This window comes from Microcaecilia unicolor, chromosome 6 (genome assembly GCF_901765095.1).
Source record: "Microcaecilia unicolor chromosome 6, aMicUni1.1, whole genome shotgun sequence".
Lineage (NCBI taxonomy): Eukaryota > Metazoa > Chordata > Amphibia > Gymnophiona > Siphonopidae > Microcaecilia > Microcaecilia unicolor.
The window spans coordinates 99,705,298-99,728,215 of NC_044036.1; the positions used below are offsets into that span (position 1 = coordinate 99,705,298).

Sequence of the window (22,918 nt, forward strand, 5' to 3'; positions counted from 1 at the left end):
AAGCACCCCTGGCCAAGAATTTACGACACGCCTTCTGCTGCTTGACCAGCTGGTGAAAAGGTTCGGCCTGCTCCGGAGGGAGGGCATCGACCAAAGCTGACAGCTGCCTCACCGAGTTCCGCAAGTGGATGCTTGTGAAGAGCTGGTTTGACTGAATATGGGCAGCGAGCATGGCGGCCTGATACATCTTTCTTCCAAAAGAGTCCAAAGGTCCTAGCTTCTCTACCTGGGGGCACCGAAGCATAGTCTCTAGAAATCTTGGACCTCTTGAGAGCGGAGTCCACTACCAAGGAGTTGTGGGGTAACTGATACCTCATCAACCCAGGTTCCCCGTGGATCCGGTACTGGTAATCTGTCTTCTTCGGGACAAAAGGGACAGACAGAGGGGACGCCAAGTTCCCCATAAGGACTTCCTTGAGTACCTTATGCAAAGGAGGTGTCACTACCTCTCTAGGTGGAGAGGTGTAGTCCAGGACCTCGAGCATCTCAGCCCTGGGCTCATCCTCCACATCTACAGGGAATGGAATGGCCTGAGCCATTTCCATCACAAAGATGAAAAGAAGAGGCTCTCAGGAGGGGACAGTCTCCTTTCAGGTGATGGGGAAGGTTCAGAGGGAATCCCAAAGGATTCATCCGAGAAGTACTTGGGATCTTCCTCCGACTCCCACGAGCATTTCTCCTCGGTATCGGAGAGCACTTCCCTCAGTGACCGAACCCACCTCGACACTGAAGGCCCATGGTCTCGATGGCAATGTCGAGCATCCGACTCCTGCATAGACTGCAGTGAACCTTCCTTCACCAGCATTGATAGGAAGTCCACCTGGGTGGCAGCCGATACCAGCACCACAAGCAGCACCAAGCTCGAGGACCTCACCGCGGGTGGAGGGCCAGACACAGCTACAGCAGTTGGCATGGTAGGCACAAGCACCCCCGACGTCGCTGCAGATTGATGCAGCAGTCCTTCCAGAAGCTCTGGAAGCAAGGCCCGAATGTACTCGTCGAGATCCACCATCTGAAAAGGCTGCGGGGCCAGTGGAGCAGTCAGTGGCAGAGTCGCCTGGGGCTCGGGAGCAGGAACCAGACTGCTGAGAGGCCGCTGTGTCAGCATCTCCTGTATGGAGGGGGAGTGGTCCTCCTAGCATCAACGCTTCTCAGGTGCCGAATCCCTCGGCGCCCCAGTATCATGCATCGAGAGAGAGCGGTATCGGTACTTCTTAGCCTTCGCTCGATGTACCTCTCGGTGTCGAGGACGACATCGAATCCCCACATCACCTCGGGGTCAGGTCTGACAACAGATGGTCCCAGGGGGGCCTATATAGAAGACCTCGAGGCAGGTGGAGACCCACTCGATGCCTCGCTGCTCCCAGTGTGCCATGGCCTCTCAGCAGCCATGCCTACCTCCGCTCCCAACGCTCTTTCCTGGGCACACAGAGGAACCACTGAGAATCCCTGCTGGAGCAAATGTTGAGCATACCGGGTATCATTATTGATAGGTATCTCACATTTGAACATCAGGTTTCCTCTGTGGTTAGTAAATCCTTCAAATCCCTTTGGAAATTGAAATGTATTGACTCTTTTTTCCTTCTGCTATCTTCAGGTTACTAATGCAATCTGTAGTCCTAACTCAATTTAATTACTGTAATGATATATATGCAGGATGTAAGAAATGTGTCCTCAAAAGATTACAAACGGCCCAGAATACAGAAGCTAGATTAATCTTTCAAGTTTCTCACTTTGAAAGAGCTACTTGTGTAAACTATGTTGGCTTCCTATTAAAGCTATTGATAAAACATCATCAGGATGAAGGCCTGTAGGCTGACCCCTGAGAGCTCATGTCACGGTCCTACTGTGACTCTGGAGTCAGAAACGGCAGCAGCAGGAGGAATCACTCTTGCGGTGCTACATGCACCAAGGGACCTGCTCCAACCGGACTCCAGTGCACCCATGACGACATCAGACATTGAATGGGGCATTCAACTCTGTTGGGTGCTGGCTTGCTCTTGCATCAAAGCTGCCCTTCCTGCATACTTGCTCCTGTGGGTCCTGAGATGCTGTCCTTTCTGCCTACCAGACAGCTGCCGTTGTGCTACCTTGCTGTGCAATGGATTCCAGTGAACAGCGGACCTCGCTGTAGGTGTGAGTTCCCACTGTGCTGCATTCCAACATCTGTCTGTATGTGAGGGTTCCAGCAGCCCTGTGCTTCATCGTGTGTGTGGGTTCTAGCAACCTCTCGTGTCCTTGTGTGTTGAGTGGGTTCCGGAGAAGCCACCAGCTTCTGTGTGTCTGAGTTCCTGGGTCACTATGGCTTACTTGCACAACCATCTCTGGTTTTGTCCAGTTCCAGACATTGACCCTATTGTGGGCCTGATACAATTCTGCAACTAGGGTTCTGTTTATTGTAGACTTCCACTACATACCAAGGTCTCATTACCCTGAAACCTAACAGCACACTGGGTCAGACCCTCAACTGCAAGGCTCCAGCCCATAATCTGTGCCTCCAAGAAACCAGCCTGCAAAACCAACCTGCTACACCAAACCATTGCTGTACAGTGTAGACAGAGAAATACTGGCTGATTCCAGGGTTGCACCCCTGCTTACACAACATCAGTGTTTTCTGCCTTCATCTGCTGGTAGGAAGAGGTCCCAACCCACTTGTCTGGACTGGTCTAGCAGGATAAGGAATGTTTGTGGAGATGGAATAGATGTTTTCCAGGTATTAAGGACATTCTTCTGCATTCATTGTGGTCAGCTTGCATGTGAGCGGACCTGAGGCAGATCACATGAACACTGTTCACTATTCCTAAGTCATAAGTAGGGCACGTTCAGAATCCTAGCTTATTCTACATCACTAATTTGGAGAACAAAGTAAAATTAAAAAAAAGGCAGACAGTATCAAAAAACTGGTGACTGCTATAGGAAGGGCCATGCATGCTCAGATTTTTACACTTGTTCTGAGCTCTGGAAAAGCTGTTCCATCCCATCATCAATGACAACATCCACTTTTGTGGTCGATTACACCCTGCTGGTCGATGGAGATCAAGATATTCTTTTTCTATACTCCTAGTATACTGCACTGGGAACAGTATGATAAAGACCACAGAGCCCTAACCAAATTAATAAGCTCTATAAAGTCCCTTCCTCTTCCATAACCTTGAATTCAAACACAGTTTTAGTCTCCACCTCTCCTATAGGAGGCCATTGAACACATTCCAGGTAAAAACTCATAAAATACAATCCATGTACATAATTTTCTGAAGCCACCTAAGTCACAGCCCCAAAGAACTCTAACTGTAGCTAAGAATATGAATATGAACTTTCACCTGCAATTGGGGGTGAAAAAGCAATTTTTCAGCTACTACTCTATATGTTAAACAGGTTTCTACTTGTATAAATGCCTCCAATATCATCTTTATACAGTTTGGCCTTGACATTTAGAAAATTAAGCATGGAACCAACTACCTTAACTTCAAATCTGTTTATCATACCTGTCACACATCAGTCTACAACTATTATACCTTATTACTGTGCATTCACTATACAAACTATAAATTTGAGAAAAAAATTTTTTTAGAAAAGGTAAAACCCTTAAAGCTCATTTGAGACTTTGCTAATGATTATAACTATGAAACTAAAAGCGTTATTAAATAGCAATAGTAGCAATAGCCATTCTTACCAAATTTCTTTCTGTGTGTTTGTTTTTCCCTATTACTTAGAAGCCCAGCAGAACATACATTTTTAGCATTATTCAGCTTCTTTGCCTCGATGCAAGGCTCAATGATTGTTTTGGAAGCAAATTCCATGTACTGATCAGTTTTGATATCAGAAGCAATCTCTCCTATATATTCTGAACTTTTCCTTTTACGGCTAAGGGTAGTAATTCTGAGTTCTTCCGAATGATTTTCACCTTCTTGAACTCCAGTTTCATTAGAAATGGAATCTATCACTGGAGGATCATTCAGAGCAATCACCGACTTCGATTGCTTAGATACAATACATTTAGGTTCTGTTAAAGCACTGCCAAGGTATCGTCTACATTTTGGTTTTTCACGGATTTCTGCTCTCTCCCCAGTGGCAAATCTACTTTTGGTAACTGTTGCCGAAAGAACAGGGAGTCTTTTGGACTGTAAGTCATTCTGAATCTCAGACTGGGGAAAACTGTTTTTTTGTTTAATACAGTAAGTTAATTGAGATTTCACCGGCTCCAGCTTCTCAAAAGTAGCGTGTGTTTTACTGTTCTTCTGTATTGGGGAGGAATTTGAAATAGATAAATCCAAATTACTAGTAAGAGATGATGCAGGTAAAGACTCCTGTAACGGCCGAGGTGTAACAGACTGTACAGCGAGGAAGTTATCCCTTACAAACTGATCTGGTGAAATAGGTTTATGTGCAAGCTCCATGTCATTATCTGGGCTGTAACTGTTATTTACAAAAGAATCTGGACTTAAAATCCTCCTTTGGCTCAATGAAGTATTTAATATTGATTGTGGATCTGATGTATCAACAGGTGAACACATACTATTTAAAGTTCTCCCATCAAATCTTTCACTTGTACAATTTACTATTCCTGGTCCATTAACACAGCTATGGATACAAGTAGCCTTCTCATCAAAATTAAGATGATGTTGATTTCTGATGCAAGTAACTTCTTGAACTGATTTACAATATGCAGCTTTACAAAAAGCAGAGCTTGTAGTTAACCAACCCATAGAATCTGACGTACATGCAACATGATCCTCCTTTTTAAAAAATCTATTATCTAGTCTCAGGATACTAGTATTTTTTTCAGCCTCCTCATAATTAAAATCTTTATGAACAGTAGATACAGAAATAATTTTTTGCAGCGACTCATGTTCAGATGTGCAAAAAAGAGAGGATGATTTTGATTTCTTCAAAGAGTCTGATGCATGGTGTCCTTGAGAGCCAATGGATGATAATCTTTTATTCTCTGTGTTGTCAATGGAAAACTTTGGAGAAGACAGGTTCTCTCCAGCTGTGGTCAAATTTTCACAGGACTGCAAGGGGCTTCTAATTCTATCTGATCCAATATTATCCATTTTCCTAGAAACACAAAAGGTTTTTGTGTTTTTAATATTCAGTTCTTTTTTCTTGGCTCTTGTAAAATTAATTCCTGCTGATTTGTGTTTCTTTTCAATGACATTCCATAGACGCTTCTGAAAACACAATTTAAAAGAATTAGAAATGTCACTACCAATTAGAAGACCAAAGTTCAAATGAGACTAGAAGAACTGAAACCTCATTTATTTCACAACCCAAATTAAAAACACCAAATTTGATTTTTAATTACAATAATACTTATTTACTAATGTAGTAAGCACCTTTTAAAAACAGCACTGTTTTACAGGGAAAGTGTTCATTGCTTTTATTGCTACGTTAATCTGAGGATTACTCAAAAATTAACTGCAAATACATTCAGTACCCCTATCTAACTTCTTATATACTGCTTACCTTATATACGGCCTATCGGCCCAAAATATATCAAAGTGGTGTCATTCAGGTACAGTAGTAGTTTCAGTAAAAGACAGTACTAATAGTAATTTAACCTCTTTGGATAAGAAAAAAAAAATAATATAGGTGACAGGTCACACTCACACACAAGTCAAAAATAGAAAACAGGTGTTTGAAAATATTAGAATGAATTACTTGAATACAAATCAATAAAGTAAAAATTAAAGATAGAGAATGTTGCACTGATGCTTACTTCTCTTCTTATTTTGTATATTCCAATATTTCAACAGGAGGGGCAATCTATACTAAATCAATATTGCAATCTCACTATACTCACACGTGAAGTTAGAAAGAAAAAAAATTGTTTTATTAGGAAAATTACTGGCAAGCAATAAAGTAACAGTTTGCTTAATAACATTGCTGAAATAAACACTTACTCATAAGTGAACAACTTGATCCATAAACAATTACACAACTTATGTCTCTTAGTACAATATTTACCCCACATCATGTTGTATGAATTGGCTGGATCAGCTGACACCCAAAAATAACTGTAACTGACACACTGGATTTACAACAATCTTATTGCTGCATGGTTTTATTTTATTGTAGACTCATTTTCTACTGAAGCCAATAAACAAGGTCAGAGATATGGCTATAGTTTGTGTCCATTTAAAACATGAAATGTACCTTTGTCTTTGTCTGTTCAGCTCTACCTAGCAAAACAGCTTGGTGTTTCACAATGCCATTGACAACGAAAGTTATCAATTCCCGGACTCCGCCGTCTTCTAAAGGTGTCCATTTTATTGAAATAAGGTGTCTTTCTTTAGGCTACAAAAAAAAAGTATATATATTTATATTCAAGTAAAAGAAATAATAACTAGATAGTAAAGTATTTCCCATCATCAGCATTCCATTCATTCTTATACAAGGACCATCCACAAGAATAAAAGTGTATCATTAATATCTACTAACCAAAACACTTGAAAATGTTATGAGGCTCATTTTCAAAGCACATAGACTTACATAGAAACGTATGTTCCTATGTAAGTCTATGTGCTTTGAAAATGAATACCTACATACTTAGAAAATTCTCTCAAAACATGTTCCAACCTTCTCGCTCATGAAGACTTTTTTTTAATTATTTTGTTTAATAGAGCGCAAAAAGTTGTACAAGATGGCCAAGTTTTGTTTCTCTCAACAAAATATTGCCGGAGATACAGTGTCTCAAGGTTGCCAAAATCTCTGAGTCATACCATAGAAGGCTGCAGTATGGGGTCAAACAGATTACTATATCTCAGCAAGTATTGCATCGGCGAACGTCAAACTTTACCAATGTTCATTGGGGACATGTATGAATGTTCACAGAAACTTTCATCGAAATCTGTGATGGTCGCGCAGGGACCACCAGACCACTTGACATGGAATGACCCTATCTCTATCTCTAGATGCTGGTAGACCGATACAACCCCACCAGTTCCTGGATTCATCTGCTTCTGATGCTAAGGAAATGTTATTAGCTAAATCTCTCTGTATGATCAAAGTACAGGAACAGGGATAGAATCTCTTTCAAAACCTAGGTGCTGATTTTATTAACCGGGGGGGGGGGGGGGGGGGAGAATCTCCTCCTTTTGTGGGTTAAGCATGCTTCACTCTAGCAAAAGCACCCATTTTAGAGGGTACATCCATCTGTGTCTCCCCACATGCATCCTGGATATTCTGAGGCACACAAATGATTGCACACAAGTCAAGAGGAAAAGGGAAAAAAGCTGGAACCTAGGCAACTTACCAGTGCCAGCCCATGTTTTGGAAGTGCTGGGCTGGTGAGGGTAAGCAGGAGGAGTAGGCCAGACTATGCTACCCCCACTTCTTGTAATCTGTATCAGGTCAGCCCAGAAGTATGGAGTTAGACAAAAACAGGACAGTGTTAGTTCCAGGAGACACTGCTTTGACTTTACTCCCTCCTTCCTTTTCACCTAGCCTTTCAGCTTTTTGATCTGAGTGGTATCTCCTCAATCCTAGCTTCTATTGCAGCAACAGCCCCTCCAGTGGCTCTTCCACACTAGACACCATATTTTCATGCCTTTCACCTGCAAGGCTGTACTCAATATGTACTATTGAGGTCCAGTGCAGATCCCTGAAGAACAGATGTAACCCAGACTGGTAGCACCAAGAGTAGCAGGCACAGGCCTGGAATTAGCAAAAGTAAAAGGCCTAAAGCAAAGGTACTGTTTGGATAAATAGGAGGAAACCAGAACAAATGAAGGCTTATCATTTCTATAGTGCTACTAGACATATGCAGTGCAGTACACTGGACATGAAGAGATAGTCCCTGCTCGACAGGACTAACAGGACAAATAAGGAATAGGGGAATTACTAAAGGTGGGAATAATAAAACATGGGTACTGAACAAGTGAGTAAGGGTTTGGAGTTAAAAGTAGCATCAACAAGGTGAGCTATAAGCCTAGACCTGAAGACAACCAGAGATGGAGCTTGACATACCAGCTCAGGAAGTCTATTCGAGGCATATGGTGCAGCAAGATAAAAGGAAAGGAGTCTGGAGTTAGCAGTGGTGGAGAAGGGTGCAGATACGAGAGATTTACCCAGTGAACGGAGTTCCCGGGGAAGAGTTGTAGAAATATGCTGTCACTTGCTCTCAGTGAAATACAGGCCAATGGCTCAGGCTAAGAGCTAGGCCTGTAAAAATCAAAGATCATCGCTGACATGGTACATTTCACTGCAGCAAAAGCTGAAGTGAGTTCTCCGAGAGCTGTCAGGGGAGGGGGAATCTGCTCTATCAACAATGGTGGAACTAGCACCTGCAAGAAGTCATGAACAAAGATGTTTTGGCTAGTGGAAGATAGCAGTAGGTCAGATGCAAGAAGGATGAGAACATCCAAAGGGGGGCTGGAGGAAGGCTTGGGAACATGTAAAGTCATTCTTATCAACCGATAAGGGCCAAAGAGTTCTGGTGAGGAAGTCAGGGTCCATAGGGATGAATAGAGCCAGAAGGGTATAAAAAGGGCAGTCTGAAGGGTATCAGAGCAGAAGGCTGGAGAGAGAGGACAGACTGCACCTGCCTTGTGTCGTGAAGCGCTATTCCACCATGTTACAGATATGAATGCCTATTTGCCTGTACTGCCTTTGGGTAAGATACTGATGCTAATAAACCATATTATTATATCTGCCGACTACTGGGTGTCTTTCTGATTATGAAGCTTATTAGTGTCCAGAATGTATAGAACAGTCTAAGCAGATGCGAGGTCAGAGTAGTTAGTATGGGAACACGCAATTATTTACATTTTGGTGACATCCCGACTGTGCCTTACGCTTTGATGGTTGGAAAGGGTTAGTTATGTAGAGACTATTGGGCTTTGTTTGTTCCTCTGGGATTAAATGAATAAATGGGTCAGCCACCTTTAAATACACTTTTTTTTCCTCTCTAAATTTAAGTAAAACTGCGCACAGCTGCCAAACATTAGCTTTCCTAACTGTTACAGCTACTAGGATGGCACATCTAATTTAAAACAATTTCTTAGACTTTCCCAATCATTTCTAAAATGAAACTTTGTGCTCAAGATCTTTTCTTCCTGGGAAACCTGCCAAAGCAAGATTGTTTATACACTGAGCCCTGCACGCTCCATACACGGAGACATGCTGAAACAGAATTGACACACTGAAGTTTAAAAGTAATTTTTGGTGTGCTTTGTGCTCTGCCCTAAGCGACCTGCACAGGTTCTGCTTCTCTACTGAGAGCTCGGTTCAATTTTTCTCCTTTGTTAGTCTTTGCTGCTTTATAGAACTATTGAGTTTTATTGATAACCTTCCTGTTGGTACAAGTTAAACATTCACCACGTCTTTCCTTTTTAACATAATCTCGTTTGCTGTCTCTGTACCTTTCTTTCTCATTTTCTGCTAGTATGTACCATGGTGAAGACACGCTACTGTGTTGGAACCGGTACCTAGTAACTATCTAATGCTCTTCTCTATTATTTTCCATCCCTAAACTTCCAACCATTTTTCAGGTTGGTAATCACTAGATCTTCCGGCATATTCTTGAGGGCGCCCATGAGATTTATGTCCCTCTGGCTATAATTCTAAGTCTCCCTTCTCCATAAAGGGAAGCATTTCTGACATACCAAGCCTATTCCGGCTTCTCCCAGTACCAACTTATGAAAGGTTACATATATTATTCAATTTTTTATTTACATAGTAGGCATTTTCGGTAATCCTTTCTTACACTATTAATGGTTATGAAAACGTTGGAGAAGCCCCATGTTTCCAACCTCAGCCTAACATTCACTTTTTGAATTGCAAGCACTACCTTTTTCTGCCTTAAAAATTGTATTTTTATTAGACAGTGTCCCATCAGTGGATACTGACCTTTCCCTTTGTAACAAAAAAAAAAAAAAGAGGGGTGTTGCAGGTCAACTTCCTTTTGTATACGAGTCTGAGAACCTAGTGTCCCAGCCCTTTGTGAACATACAGAACTGATTGCCTGGGTGCCTCTATACAGGGTACTATCTAAAGATTATCTGTAATTTTTTATTTCCAAATTTAGACTTAAATTAACCCTATTTCTTTTTTAATATTACCTGTCCTAGGGTTGAAGTGACCAAACTGTGTTTTTTGTGGTCCTAAGGCTGACCAATACTTTTTTTTTGTGGTCCTAAGGATGACCAATACTTTTTTTACGGTCCTAAGGTTGACCGAACTGGGTGTTCTTTGTGGTCCTGAGGTTGACCAAACTGTGTGTGGTAAGGGTATAGCGACAGTGTCTTAAGATTCTTGTAATGGCTCCTGAGAGCAGGTTAATTAGTGGACGCATTAATTAATTACCCAGGTTTAGAACACGGGGTTTGCTAAGTCCCTTGACTACTAAGTATAGATGTTATGATATTACTGTGTCTTGTCCCGGTGAACCAAAGATGAAGTGGGTAAACGTGGGGTATCTGAATAGTTCCCTTTTGTGAAGTATCCCTGAAGAGTGGAAAGTTCTGAAGAGAGGTAAGTATATAATTCACTCTATTTTTTGGATTAATTTTTAATGCAGATTTAGGTATAGTGCCAGCCTTGTTGTATTTTCATTTAGTGCTACTTAGTCTGTTAAACTCCTTTCACAGTATAATATAGTTCAGCACATAATTACACAACACCATATGTGCCACTCTTTGTGCCATATACTTTTCTGACCATGGCCACGCCCCTAGAGACTGTTCTGAAGTTTTTCCCTTTTGATAAATACCTTAATGCGATATTTATCCTTATTGGGGCGCAGAATGGTAATCCGAAATCTCTGCATTTGTATCACACATTTTCCCACCTATTTGCAGGCTCATTTTTTGAAGCTTATAAATTTGGGACTCCTTGAAGGATTGTTTTGTTATGAAAATGTCTAGTTCTGGAGATTTGGGGTTTCGTGTTTTGTACTTTTTGTAGATTTCAATATTTGTGTGGTTTGTGGGTACATTTCGAATCAGTGGATGTTTAGCAACATTTTAGAACTAATTTTCTAAGAGTGATTTGTTTGCTACCTTCCAGTTTTGATTTTTCTAAACAAACTGAAACCCCCATTTTTTTTTTTTTATCTTTAGAGGTGTGGCAGTTTCCATCAGGCAGTCTGACCATGGTGAATATGGATGATGAGCATCAGTTGGCACAAAGCTCAGGTCTAAGAGCTTTGGTTTCATTTTCATCCCTTCTCTCTCACACAGACACATTGCCCAGCTGCTTGCTTTTACCATAGCTTTCCTGGCCTCTTTTCTTCCCTTTGGGGGTTTCTAATCCATTCTACCTAGAAACATGAAAATATGCAGCCAGGTCATGTGACCATAGTCCTTTTGACTTTGATGATTTTGTGGTGGTTCGAGCACCTAATGTGGGTACAAGTCAGTTGTTGGATGTTCTGCACAGCATCTCCCATGGCCTTGGATCGAGCAGATATGGGAAAATTAGGTTCTTATCTTGGTAATTTTCTTTCCTTTAGTCCCAGCAGATGAATCCGTTAACTGATGGGTTGTAGCCGCCTACCAGCAGGTGGAGATAGAGAACACTGAAAGACCATAGTGCCTCTAGGACAGCTAGCCCCAACTGCCTTCAGTATTTGAGATTTCCAAAGCAGAGTGAACCATAAAGGTATAAAAACATAAACTTTCCTCACAGCGAACAATCGCCCCATAACAGGAGCATGAAAGGAGGGACAATCCCAACCTCCTGTAGTAGAACATCATGTAGAAATTCTGATAACTGTTTTCCAACTTCTCCCAATGAGATTTATATCTGCATGAAATATCTGAACAAAAAACAAAGTCAGACAGGGAGGGATCATGGATTCATCTGCTGTGACTAAAGGAAAGAAAATTACCAAGGTAAGAACCTAATTTTCCCTTCCTTGTCATCAGCAGCAGATGAATCCATTAACTGATGGGATGTACAAAAGCAATCCCTACTTAGGGTGGGAACAGGCCACACCACGAGCCAAAACCTGAGCTCCAAAAACAGCATCCTGCTTCGCTGCAACATCCAGCCTGTAATGCCGGGCAAAAGAGAGCTGAGAAGTCCAAGTAGCCGCACTACAGATCTCTTGGAGAGTGCACCCGTTTCAGCACATGAGGAGGAGATGGCTCTCGTGGAATGCGCCGTAAACGCTTCAGGCGGAGACCGACCTGAAAGCACATACGCAGAAAAAATGACTTCCTTGCGCCAACGGGCTATAGTGGCCTTAGACGCCGGGCCTCCACACCGAGGACCTGACAACAAAACAAAAAGGTGATCAGAAGTCCTGAAGTCATTTGACATCTGTAGATACTGCAACAGCGCCCTGCGGACATTCAGAAGATGTAACTGCCCAAAGGAGTCCGGGAATTCTTCCCTAGAAAAGGAAGGAAGAAAAATGGGCTGGTTCAGGTGAAACTCTGAAACCACCTTAGGCAGGAAGGAAGGCACTGTACGTACCATTACTCCGGACTCCGAAAACTGCAGAAAAGGGTCCCGACAGGACAGCGCCTGCAGCTCAGATACGCGTCTAGCCGATGTCATGGCCACCAAAAAGACTGTCTCGAGAGTCACATCCTTCTCCGAAGCTCACTTAAGCAGCTCGAAGCGCGAACACTGAAGAGCCTTCAACACTAGCCCCAGGTTCCAAGCCGGACAGGCCAACTTGACAGGAGGACGGAGCCTAAGCATCCCTCTGAGAAATCTGGCAATGTTCAGATGAGCAGCAAGGGTCAAGCCAGCGACTTTCCCTCGATAGCATGATAATGCTGCCACTTGCACCCCCGCAGGGAATTGTAAGCCAGGCCTTTTTGTAAGCCCTCTTGCAAAAAGTCCAGCACAGTTGAGATTGTAGCTCGCGTGGTTGTGATCGCCTTTGAAACACCCCACGCCTCAAATTTGCGGCAGATCTGAGCATAAGCTGCGGAGGTGGAGCGCTTGCGGGCCTGCAAGAGAGTGGAGATAACCTTGTTAGAGTAGCCCTTGTCTCTCAATTGTGCCCTCTCAATAGCCAGGCCGTAAGACCAAATCGGCAGGGATCCTCCATAGACACCGGACCCTGAACCAACAGGTTCGGCACCAGGGGCAAATGCACCGGAGCGTCCACCAATATCCGGCGGAGATCCGCATACCACGGACGCCTTGGCCAATCTGGAGCAATGAGAATCACCAGACCTCAGTGCAGTCGAATCCGCAGTAGGACTCATCCTATCAAAGGTCAAGGAGGGAATACATACAGGAGGCCCGAGGGCCAGGGTTGAGCCAGAGCATCCAACCCCGCGGAGTGAGGATCTCTCCTTCCGCTGAAAAAGCGAGGTACTTTGGCGTTTGCACTTGACGCCATTAGATCCATACCCAAGAGTCCCCCATTTGGCACAAATCTGAAGGAAAACTTCTTCTGCCAGTTCCCATTCCGCCGGGTCGATTTGATGTCTGCTGAGAAAATCGGCTTGCATGTTGCTCTGACCTGCTGTCACGTCTGTGGCCATGACCACCCTCATACTTACCCTGTTTCTGGGAGTCAGTGGCTGTGCTGGCTTCTGCTGGTCTCTGTGTCTGTCTCTGTCTTAGTTTCTCTCTGGCTCTGTGTGCTGATTGCCTTACTGGACCTCACCTGTGTGGGCTATGCCTCTTCCAAGATGGCTGCCGCCTCCTCTATGCCAGTATCCAAGATGGCTCCTGCTTTTCCTTCCTGTGGGCTCTCTTTCTGTGTGTGTGTCAAGCCTCTCTTTGGAGGCAAGGAACTTCCTGCTTCTGTCCTGCTGATAGTGACTCATCAGTGAGAGCCTTCATAAGGGAGTGCTGGGCTTGCAGTCAGGGCCTTTGCATGACGTGTTATACTCTCAGGCCAGGCCAGGCCAGGTCAGGTTAGTAGGAGTCTGCTGCATTACTGCTTAGCATCTCTCTGGGTTCTAGCCCCGCTTCTTTCTGTGTCTGTGTCTGTTGTCTTTCCGTGGGGGGTTCCCCTGTCTCTGTTCCTGGCTTACTCTGTGTTTGGGGTGAAGCCTCTGTTCCTGGCTTACTCTGTGTTTGGGGTGAAGCCTCTGTTCCTGGCTTGCTCTGTGTTTGGGGTGAAGCCTCTGTTCCTGGCTTGCTCTGTGTTTGGGGTGAAGCCTCTGTTCCTGGCTTGCTCTGTGTTTGGGGGTGAAGCCTCTGTCCCTGGCTTACTCTGTGTTTGGGGGTGAAGCCTCTGTCCGTGTTTGATCTCTGTTTGCTCTGCTGCCGGCCCAAGACCCTTAGCCTGTTCTTCCTGGTTTACTCTGTTCGCTCTGTTGCCTACCTTGAACCCTGCTTGTATATCCTGAGTGTATATCCTGAATCCTGCCTTGCCTAGTCTGTGTGCTTACCCTGCTTGTATTTCCTGTGTGTATATCCTGAATCCTCTTTGTCTAGCTAGTGTTTATTGCCAGGGCGTGGTCCCTGTTTCCTGCTGCTTCCTAGCTGGTGGGTTTACCCGCTGGGTATTCCCTGATCCCCAGTCTGCCTTGCTGGCATGTTGCCCTAGTCTTTGTTCCTATGTCTTGTCTCCTTGGTCTGCCGTCTGGTTCTTGCTAGTGGCTGTGCAGCAGCACTCCGTCTGAGTTTAGTTCCTAATCCAGTTTCCTCGTGTTTCCTTGATCCTCGGTGGGTCCTCTGGATCTCCAGTCCGGCCTTGGCCAGCAAGTCCTGTCGGCTGCCCGCACACTGGAGCTCAACTCCAGCGGAAAGGTGGCTAAGCACAGGTGAAGCGGTTCCTGTTCTGCCGGTTCCAGTGGCCTACTTCCAGTCCCGAGTTCCAGTCCGGTCCTTCCGGACGTCCAGTTCCAAGATGGTCTTGCCTGCCTCTGCCGCTCCTCGGCAGGGGCCCATGGGCTCACGATCCCCAGTGCTGCCTCGAGGACCTGACAGCATTCCAAGGGCCTCGAGAACGCGACACCTGCTATGTGAGCTGCTGACAGAAGCTGCAGGTGGAGCTCGGCCCAGTGGTAAATCTGAGCGGCCTCCGCGGCCAGGGCCCTGCACTGAGTGCCACCCTCACGATTTATGTATGCCACCGCTGTCGTGTTGTCTGACAGAACCCGGACAGCAAGCCCCTTCAGTCTTTTGAAAGGCCATAAGAGCCTGGAATATCGCTCTCAGTTCCAAGCAATTGATGGACCACCCCACTTCCACGGTGTCCATAGACCCTGAGCATAGCTTCTTTGGCAATGTGCTCCCCAGCCTAGAAGGTTGGCATCTGTTATCACCAGGCACCAGGAAGGAAGCGCCAGAGGCATTCCTTGGCGCAGCATCCTGTCAGAGAGCCACCACTCAAACTGAGCCGGGCCGCAGGGAGCCACGTGAGTCTGCGTTGAAATTCCTGGCTCATCGGAGACCATTGTTGAAGCAGGGCAATCTGCAGAGGCCTCATATGCGCTCTCGCCCAAGGCACCACCTCCAAGGTGGCCGTCATCGACCCCAGCAGCTGGACAAAGTCCCAAGCTCGCAGGCGAGGCATCCGCAGGAGCAGACGGACCGGATTCTGAAGCTTGCCCCGCCTTTGGTCAGGGAGAAAGACAAACCCCAATGCTGTGTCGAACTGGACCCCCAAATACTCGAGATACTGAAAGGGGGTCAGGTGACTTTTGGGTATATTGACCACCCAGACTAGCGCCTGCAGGACCGCCACCACTCTGGCTGTGGCAAGACGACTCTCGGTTGCCGAGTCCACACTGATGAGCCAGTCGTCGAGATAAGGGTGAACTCTGATATCCTCTCGCCTGAGACAGGCAGCTACGACCACCATTACCTTGGAAAAGGTATGGGGAGCTGTGGCTAGGCCGAAAGGCAAGGCCTGAAACTGAAAATGCTTTCCCAACACTGCAAAGCTGAGGAACCGCTGGTGTGGAGGCCAGATAGGAATGTGCAAATAAGCTTCTTTTAGGTCCAGAGACGTGAGAAACTCCTGGCTGTACCACTGCAATGACGGAGAGCAGGGTTTCCATGCGAAAATGTCATACTCTGAGAGCCTCATTTACTCTTCGTAAGTCGAGGATCGACCTGAAAGACCCACCTTTTTGAGGCACGACAAAATTAATGGAATAGCGGCCGCAGCCGCGTTCAGCAGGAGGCACCGGGATCAACGCTCCAAGGTGCAGCAAGACTTGTAAGGTCTCCTCTACTGCCGCCCATTTTATGGCAGTGCCGCATCAGGACTCCACAAACACGTCTCTCACCGGGGCACCGAATTCCAGTCGGTAACCTTCTCTGATCAGGTCCAGGACCCACTGATCTGAGGTAATCTTGGTCCACTCCTCTAGAAAGAGGGAAAGACGTCCTCCTATCATTGTGGAGGACGCCCCAGAACTCCTGGCCTAGAACCGGCCCCTGCAGAACGTTTGTCTGAGCGAAAGGAGTTCCTCTGCTGAAAACGGGCACATTGAGAAAACCCAGCAGAGCGCCCCGGGCGATATCTTCGAGCTTCACGGAAGCGAGGTCTGGAAGAGGAGGGAAACACAGAACCCTTGGAAGAAGGCCTCGGCCTATCCTCAGGTAACCTCTGGGGTTTATATTCCCCCAGGTCTTTCACAATCTTCTCCAATTCCTCTCCAAATAACAGGAGGCCCCGAAAGAGTAACCTCACCAGCCTTTGCTTAGAGGCCATGTCAGCCGCCCAATGCCGTAGCCAAAGAAGACAGCGGGCGGACACCACCACAGACATCTGTTTAGCCGAAGCTCTGACCAGATCATAAAGGGCATCAGCCAAAAATGACAGGGCCGACTCCACCCGCGGGGCAACCTCAGAAAGGGGACCCGCACCATCGGCAGGCTGTTCCACCACCTGCTGTAGCCAGGAAAGACATGCCCGGGCTGCATAGGAACTGCAAATAGATGTCCTCAAGGCAAGGCCCGCAATTTCAAAGGACCGCTTCAGCGTGGGCTCCAGCCGCCGGTCCTGCATGTCCTTCAAATCGACCCCTCCCTCTACTGGGAGTGTGTTTTTTTTGTCACCGCCGTGACTAATGCATCCGCTTTAGGCATCCCCAAAGGGGCCAAGTGCTCCTCACGCAGAGGGTAAAGCTGACCCATAGCCCTGGCCACTTTCAAAGGCCCATCGGGGTCAGACCACTGAGCTGAAATAAGCTCTTGGATGGAGTCATGCACAGGAAAGGCCCGAGTAGGCTTCTTAGTACTCACCATCCTAAGATTAACAGGGGAGGCGCCGCCTTCAGCAGGATCATCAATCGAGAGGGCCTGCAAGGCGTCAGTAATAAGAGCTGGCAGCTCATCACGGTGGAAAATCCGGACCGCATTGGGATCATCCAAATCCAGTGGCAAACAGGCACCCTCCTCTGGATCATCCGTCCCTGAGGGTCTGCCAGATCTTTCAGACTCTCCACAGCCCGACCAGATGGGGAATTTACCCTTCTATGTTTAGCATGTTTCCAACGCTCGGGGGAGGAAATAACCTCTGAAGTCATTCCCGGGGCATCAACACCCGGAGGGAAGCCAGGAGGCAACGCAGTGTCAGACACCTGCGGCAGAGCTCTTTTCAGCATAAAAGCCTTATGCATTAAAAGCACAAACTCAGGGGAGAAAAACTCACCCTGACCCTCCACCTCCGAATTAGGAGAAACAGATGTAGGAGCTCCTCTGGCAGCCTCTAAGCGAGGCATCCCCCTGCACTCAGACTCCTCCGCAACTGCGAGGGTCTAGGCATGCGGCACTTCCAAAATGGCGCCCGCTGCCAGCTCCATCGAGCGGGAAGAATCATCGCTCGGCATGCTCATACTAGCGTGAGCGTCTAAGGAGCACGTTTTACACAGCCCCGCTGCTGATCTGCGTTTACCACAAGGGGAGCAGCGCTTAACTCCAGCGGCCATCATCCGTGTTTTCGCAGGACGGGAATATAGCAATAAAATGGCGTCTTCGCGCCAAAACTTACCCCGATCGGAATGGCGTCCGCAGGATTTCCGCGGAGGAGCTGGGCACCCCTCTCACCTCAGAAGACCGAGTCAATGAGCTCCGGTCAAGCTGCACAGAACCAGGATCACTGGAAAAAGCCTCAGAACAGCCACGCAGTAAGAGCGCGCTTTTTTTTTTTTAACACTGTGAGGAAAGTTGGAGGCAGGCAGCAACAGAGGGACTCCGGGAGGTGGGGAGAATGGGTAAGGCAGAGAAAGGGTGTGCCTTTAAAGTGGGCACCACCAACCACAACACCCCTACTCAACTGGCAAAGCACAGGAGCCACCCCAGGCAGTCTGAAATCCAGGAGCTGATCAAGCTACGTCCACACCTGCTGGGAGATAGAGAAATACTGAAGGCAGTTGGGGCTAGCCGTCCTAGAGGCACTATGGTCTTTCAGTGTTCTCTATCTCCACCTGCTGGTAGGCTGCTACAACCCATCAGTTAATGGATTCATCTGCTGCTGATGACAAGGAAGTTGTCTTTTAACATGGTGGAGGGTGGGCTCATGAAGACTGTGTGTGCAGGCTATGTAGCAAGTTTTGAATGGATCATTTCCTTTCAGCTCAGGTGCTCGTGGAATAGGGTTTTCGGACATAGTTGCCCGTTGGGCAGGCCAAATTTTATTGTATGTTTTCAAGTTTTACAAGTAGAATATATCTTACAACAAAGAACAAGAAAAGCAATTTAATCATCATAAACACATCAGGCAAAATACAAACCTCTCTGAAAGGAAATATCGGCCAAACTTATTAATAGCAATTATATTCAACTAGTAAAAAAAACCCGTTTCTGATGCAAATGAAACGGGGGCTAGCAAGGTTTTCTTCAGAGTGTGCATGTGGGAGTGTGTGTGTCCCTTCCCTCTGCCCTCTCTCCCTCCCCCTCCCCCCTTGGAGTCCAGTCCTTCAGTGTTAAGTTTCCTGCTGTTCTGTGTTTTTGTTACAGAGAGAGTGAAGGCATCTCTCTCCCCTCCCCCCTCTGAGTCCTTCACTGCTGTTTTCCTTCACTCATGGGGAAACCGGATATCTCTGGCGCTTCACACTTCCGGCTGGAGGCTGCAGTGGTGCCTTTTATATATATACAGATGGTTTGAATACAGCCATGTTGTGGCTGGTTGAGTGGCACTTTGCGACTGAACGTTGGGAAGGCATGGCACTTTGCGACTGAACGTTGGGAAGGCAAGGAATATATGATTGATATTCTTGGAATGGATAAGGACTCACTGCCTCCCCTTACTCGGGCTTATTACATCAGGAGTGGTGGAAGAAAATCCCCCGATAGCAGGGGAAGGAATGGATCTTACTTCTTTCCTTGAAAGTTCATGGGAGATAATTACTCAGAGGTTGACTCTGCTTGTTACTTTTGTGCTGGAGCCTGATAGGAATGCCGTATTAAGGCTTTCCTTGAGACACTTAGAAAATCTGTTTCTGGGCTCAAAAATTCGTATTTTTCCTGATCTCTCAAGGCCTACACAGATGAGACGGAGGGCCTTTCTGGAACTCCGCCCTAGGGTGGTGGCACTGGGGGCAACTTTCATATTACGTTTTCCTTGTTATTGTAATGTAATGCTTGAGGGTAAACAGTTTCAATTTGTAGACCTAAAACAGTTAAAAGAATTTCTAGATGCTAGAGTGGAATTGAATGTTGTGTGCCCTCCCTAAATGCAGGCTGGGGTCTGATCCAGAGGTTGCAACCATTAGTTCGTAATTATTGCTATATGTTTTATTTTTAAATTCTAATTCTTGGATTCCAAATTTCCTAAACTTGTGGACAGAAAGGCTGTTAATGATATTTCTCTTTATTTTTTATTTTTGCCTTTTGTATAAATGCCGATTGCAAATTCACGTATTGTGATGATATATGGAAATATATGAATAAAGAAATAATAAAAAAAAAAAAAGGGAAGGCAAGGAAGTCACTTTGCCTGATCACACAGCATAGGGTGTTCCATTTATATTTTTACAATTAAGCGAATGCTACATACCTGTAGAAGGTATTCTCCGAGGACAGCAGGCTGATTGTTCTCACTGATGGGTGACGTCCACGGCAGCCCCTCCAATCGGAATCTTCCTAGCAAAGTCCTTTGCTAGCCCTCGCGCGCACCGCGCATGCGCGGCCGTCTTCCCGCCCGAAACCGGCTCGAGCCGGCCAGTCTCGTATTGTAGCAAAAGAGAAACAAGGGAAGACTCAACTCCAAAGGGGAGGCGGGCGGGTTTGTGAGAACAATCAGCCTGCTGTCCTCGGAGAATACCTTCTACAGGTATGTAGCATTCGCTTTCTCCGAGGACAAGCAGGCTGCTTGTTCTCACTGATGGGGTATCCCTAGCCCCCAGGCTCACTCAAAACAACAACCATGGTCAATTGGGCCTCGCAACGGCGAGGACATAACTGAGATTGACCTAAAAAATTTACCAACTAACTGAGAGTGCAGCCTGGAACAGAACAAACAGGGCCCTCGGGGGGTGGAGTTGGATCCTAAAGCCCAAACAGGTTCTGAAGAACTGACTGCCCGAACCGACTGTCGCGTCGGGTATCCTGCTGCAGGCAGTAATGAGATGTGAATGTGTGGACAGATGACCACGTCGCAGCTTTGCAAATTTCTTCAATGGAGGCTGACTTCAAGTGGGCTACCGACGCAGCCATGGCTCTAACATTATGAGCCGTGACATGACCCTCAAGAGCCAGCCCCGCCTGGGCGTAAGTGAAGGAAATGCAATCTGCTAGCCAATTGGATATGGTGCGTTTCCCTACAGCCACTCCCCTCCTATTGGGATCAAAAGAAACAAACAATTGGGCGGACTGTCTGTGGGGCTGTGTCCGCTCCAGGTAGAAGGCCAATGCTCTCTTGCAGTCCAATGTGTGCAGCTGACGTTCAGCAGGGCAGGAATGAGGACGGGGAAAGAATGTTGGCAAGACAATTGACTGGTTCAGATGGAACTCCGACACGACCTTTGGCAAGAACTTAGGGTGAGTGCGGAGGACTACTCTGTTATGATGAAATTTGGTGTAAGGGGCCTGGGCTACCAGGGCCTGAAGCTCACTGACTCTACGAGCTGAAGTAACTGCCACCAAGAAAATGACCTTCCAGGTCAAGTACTTCAGATGGCAGGAATTCAGTGGCTCAAAAGGAGGTTTCATCAGCTGGGTGAGAACGACATTGAGATCCCATGACACTGTAGGAGGCTTGACAGGGGGCTTTGACAAAAGCAAACCTCTCATGAAGCGAACAACTAAAGGCTGTCCTGAGATCGGCTTACCTTCCACATGGTAATGGTATGCACTGATTGCGCTAAGGTGAACTCTTACAGAGTTGGTCTTGAGATCAGACTCAGACAAGTGCAGAAGGTATTCAAGCAGGGTCTGTGTAGGACAAGTGCGAGGAGCTAGGGCCTTGCTGTCACACCAGACGGCAAACCTCCTCCACAGAAAGAAGTAACTCCTCTTAGTGGAATCTTTCCTGGAAGCAAGCAAGACGCGGGAGACACTCTCTGACAGACCCAAAGAGGCAAAGTCTACGCTCTCAACATCCAGGCCGTGAGAGCCAGGGACCGGAGGCTGGGATGCAGAAGAGCCCCTTCGTCCTGCGTGATGAGGGTCGGAAAACACTCCAATCTCCACGGTTCTTCGGAGGATAACTCCAGAAGAAGAGGGAACCAGATCTGACGCGGCCAAAAAGGAGCAATCAGAATCATGGTGCCTCGGTCTTGCTTGAGTTTCAACAAAGTCTTCCCCACCAGAGGAATGGGAGGATAAGCATACAGCAGGCCCTCCCCCCAATCCAGGAGGAAGGCATCCGATGCCAGTCTGCCGGGGGCCTGAAGCCTGGAACAGAACTGAGGGACTTTGTGGTTCACTCGAGATGCGAAGAGATCCACCAAGGGGGTGCCCCACGCTTGGAAGATCTGGCGCACCACTCTGGAGTTGAGCGACCACTCGTGAGGTTGCATAATCCGGCTCAGTCTGTCGGCCAGACTGTTGTTTACGCCTGCCAGATATGTGGCTTGGAGCACCATGCCGAAACGGCGAGCCCAGAGCCACATGCTGACAGCTTCCTGACACAGGGGGCGAGATCCGGTGCCCCCCTGCTTGTTGACATAGTACATGGCAACCTGGTTGTCTGTCTGAATTTGGATAATTTGATGGGACAGCCGATCTCTGAAAGCCTTCAGAGCGTTCCAGATCGCTCGCAACTCCAGGAGATTGATCTGTAGACCACGTTCCTGGAGGGACCAGCTTCCTTGGGTGTGAAGCCCATCGACATGAGCTCCCCATCCCAGGAGAGACGCATCCGTTGTCAGCACTTTTTGTGGCTGAGGAATTTGGAAAGGACGTCCCAGAGTCAAATTGGACCAGATTGTCCACCAATACAGGGATTCGAGAAAACTCGTGGACAGGTGGATCACGTCTTCTAGACCCCCAGCAGCCTGATACCACTGGGAGGCTAGGGTCCATTGAGCAGATCTCATGTGAAGACGGGCCATGGGAGTCACATGAACTGTGGAGGCCATGTGGCCCAGCAATCTCAACATCTGCCGAGCTGTGATCTGCTGGGACACTCGCACCCGCGAGACGAGGGACAACAAGTTGTTGGCCCTCGTCTCTGGGAGATAGGCGCGAGCCGTCCGAGAATCCAGCAGAGCTCCTATGAATTCGAGTTTCTGCACTGGGAGAAGATGGGACTTTGGATAATTTATCACAAACCCCAGTAGCTCCAGGAGGCGAATAGTCATCTGCATGGACTGCAGGGCTCCTGCCTCGGATGTGTTCTTCACCAGCCAATCGTCGAGATATGGGAACACGTGCACCCCCAGCCTGCGAAGTGCCACTGCTACCACAGCTAGGCACTTTGTGAACACCCTGGGCGCAGAGGCGAGCCCAAAGGGTAGCACACAGTACTGGAAGTGGCGTGTGCCCAACTGAAATCGCAGATACTGGCTGTGAGCTGGCAGTATCGGGATGTGTGTGTAGGCATCCTTCAAGTCCAGAGAGCATAGCCAATCGTTTTGCTGAATCATGGGGAGAAGGGTGCCCA

General features: G+C 46.9%; 1 protein-coding gene across 1 annotated transcript in view; it reads right to left on the reverse strand.

Annotated features, from left to right (window-relative positions):
- The window catches only part of ASPM (abnormal spindle microtubule assembly), a 220,455-nt gene that overhangs the window by 184,124 nt on the left and 13,413 nt on the right, over window positions 1–22,918 (reverse strand). Inside the window, 2 exon segments of the mRNA XM_030206746.1 lie at window positions 3,674–5,171; window positions 6,157–6,297. Coding sequence (XP_030062606.1) covers window positions 3,674–5,171; window positions 6,157–6,297 — 1,639 coding nt within the window.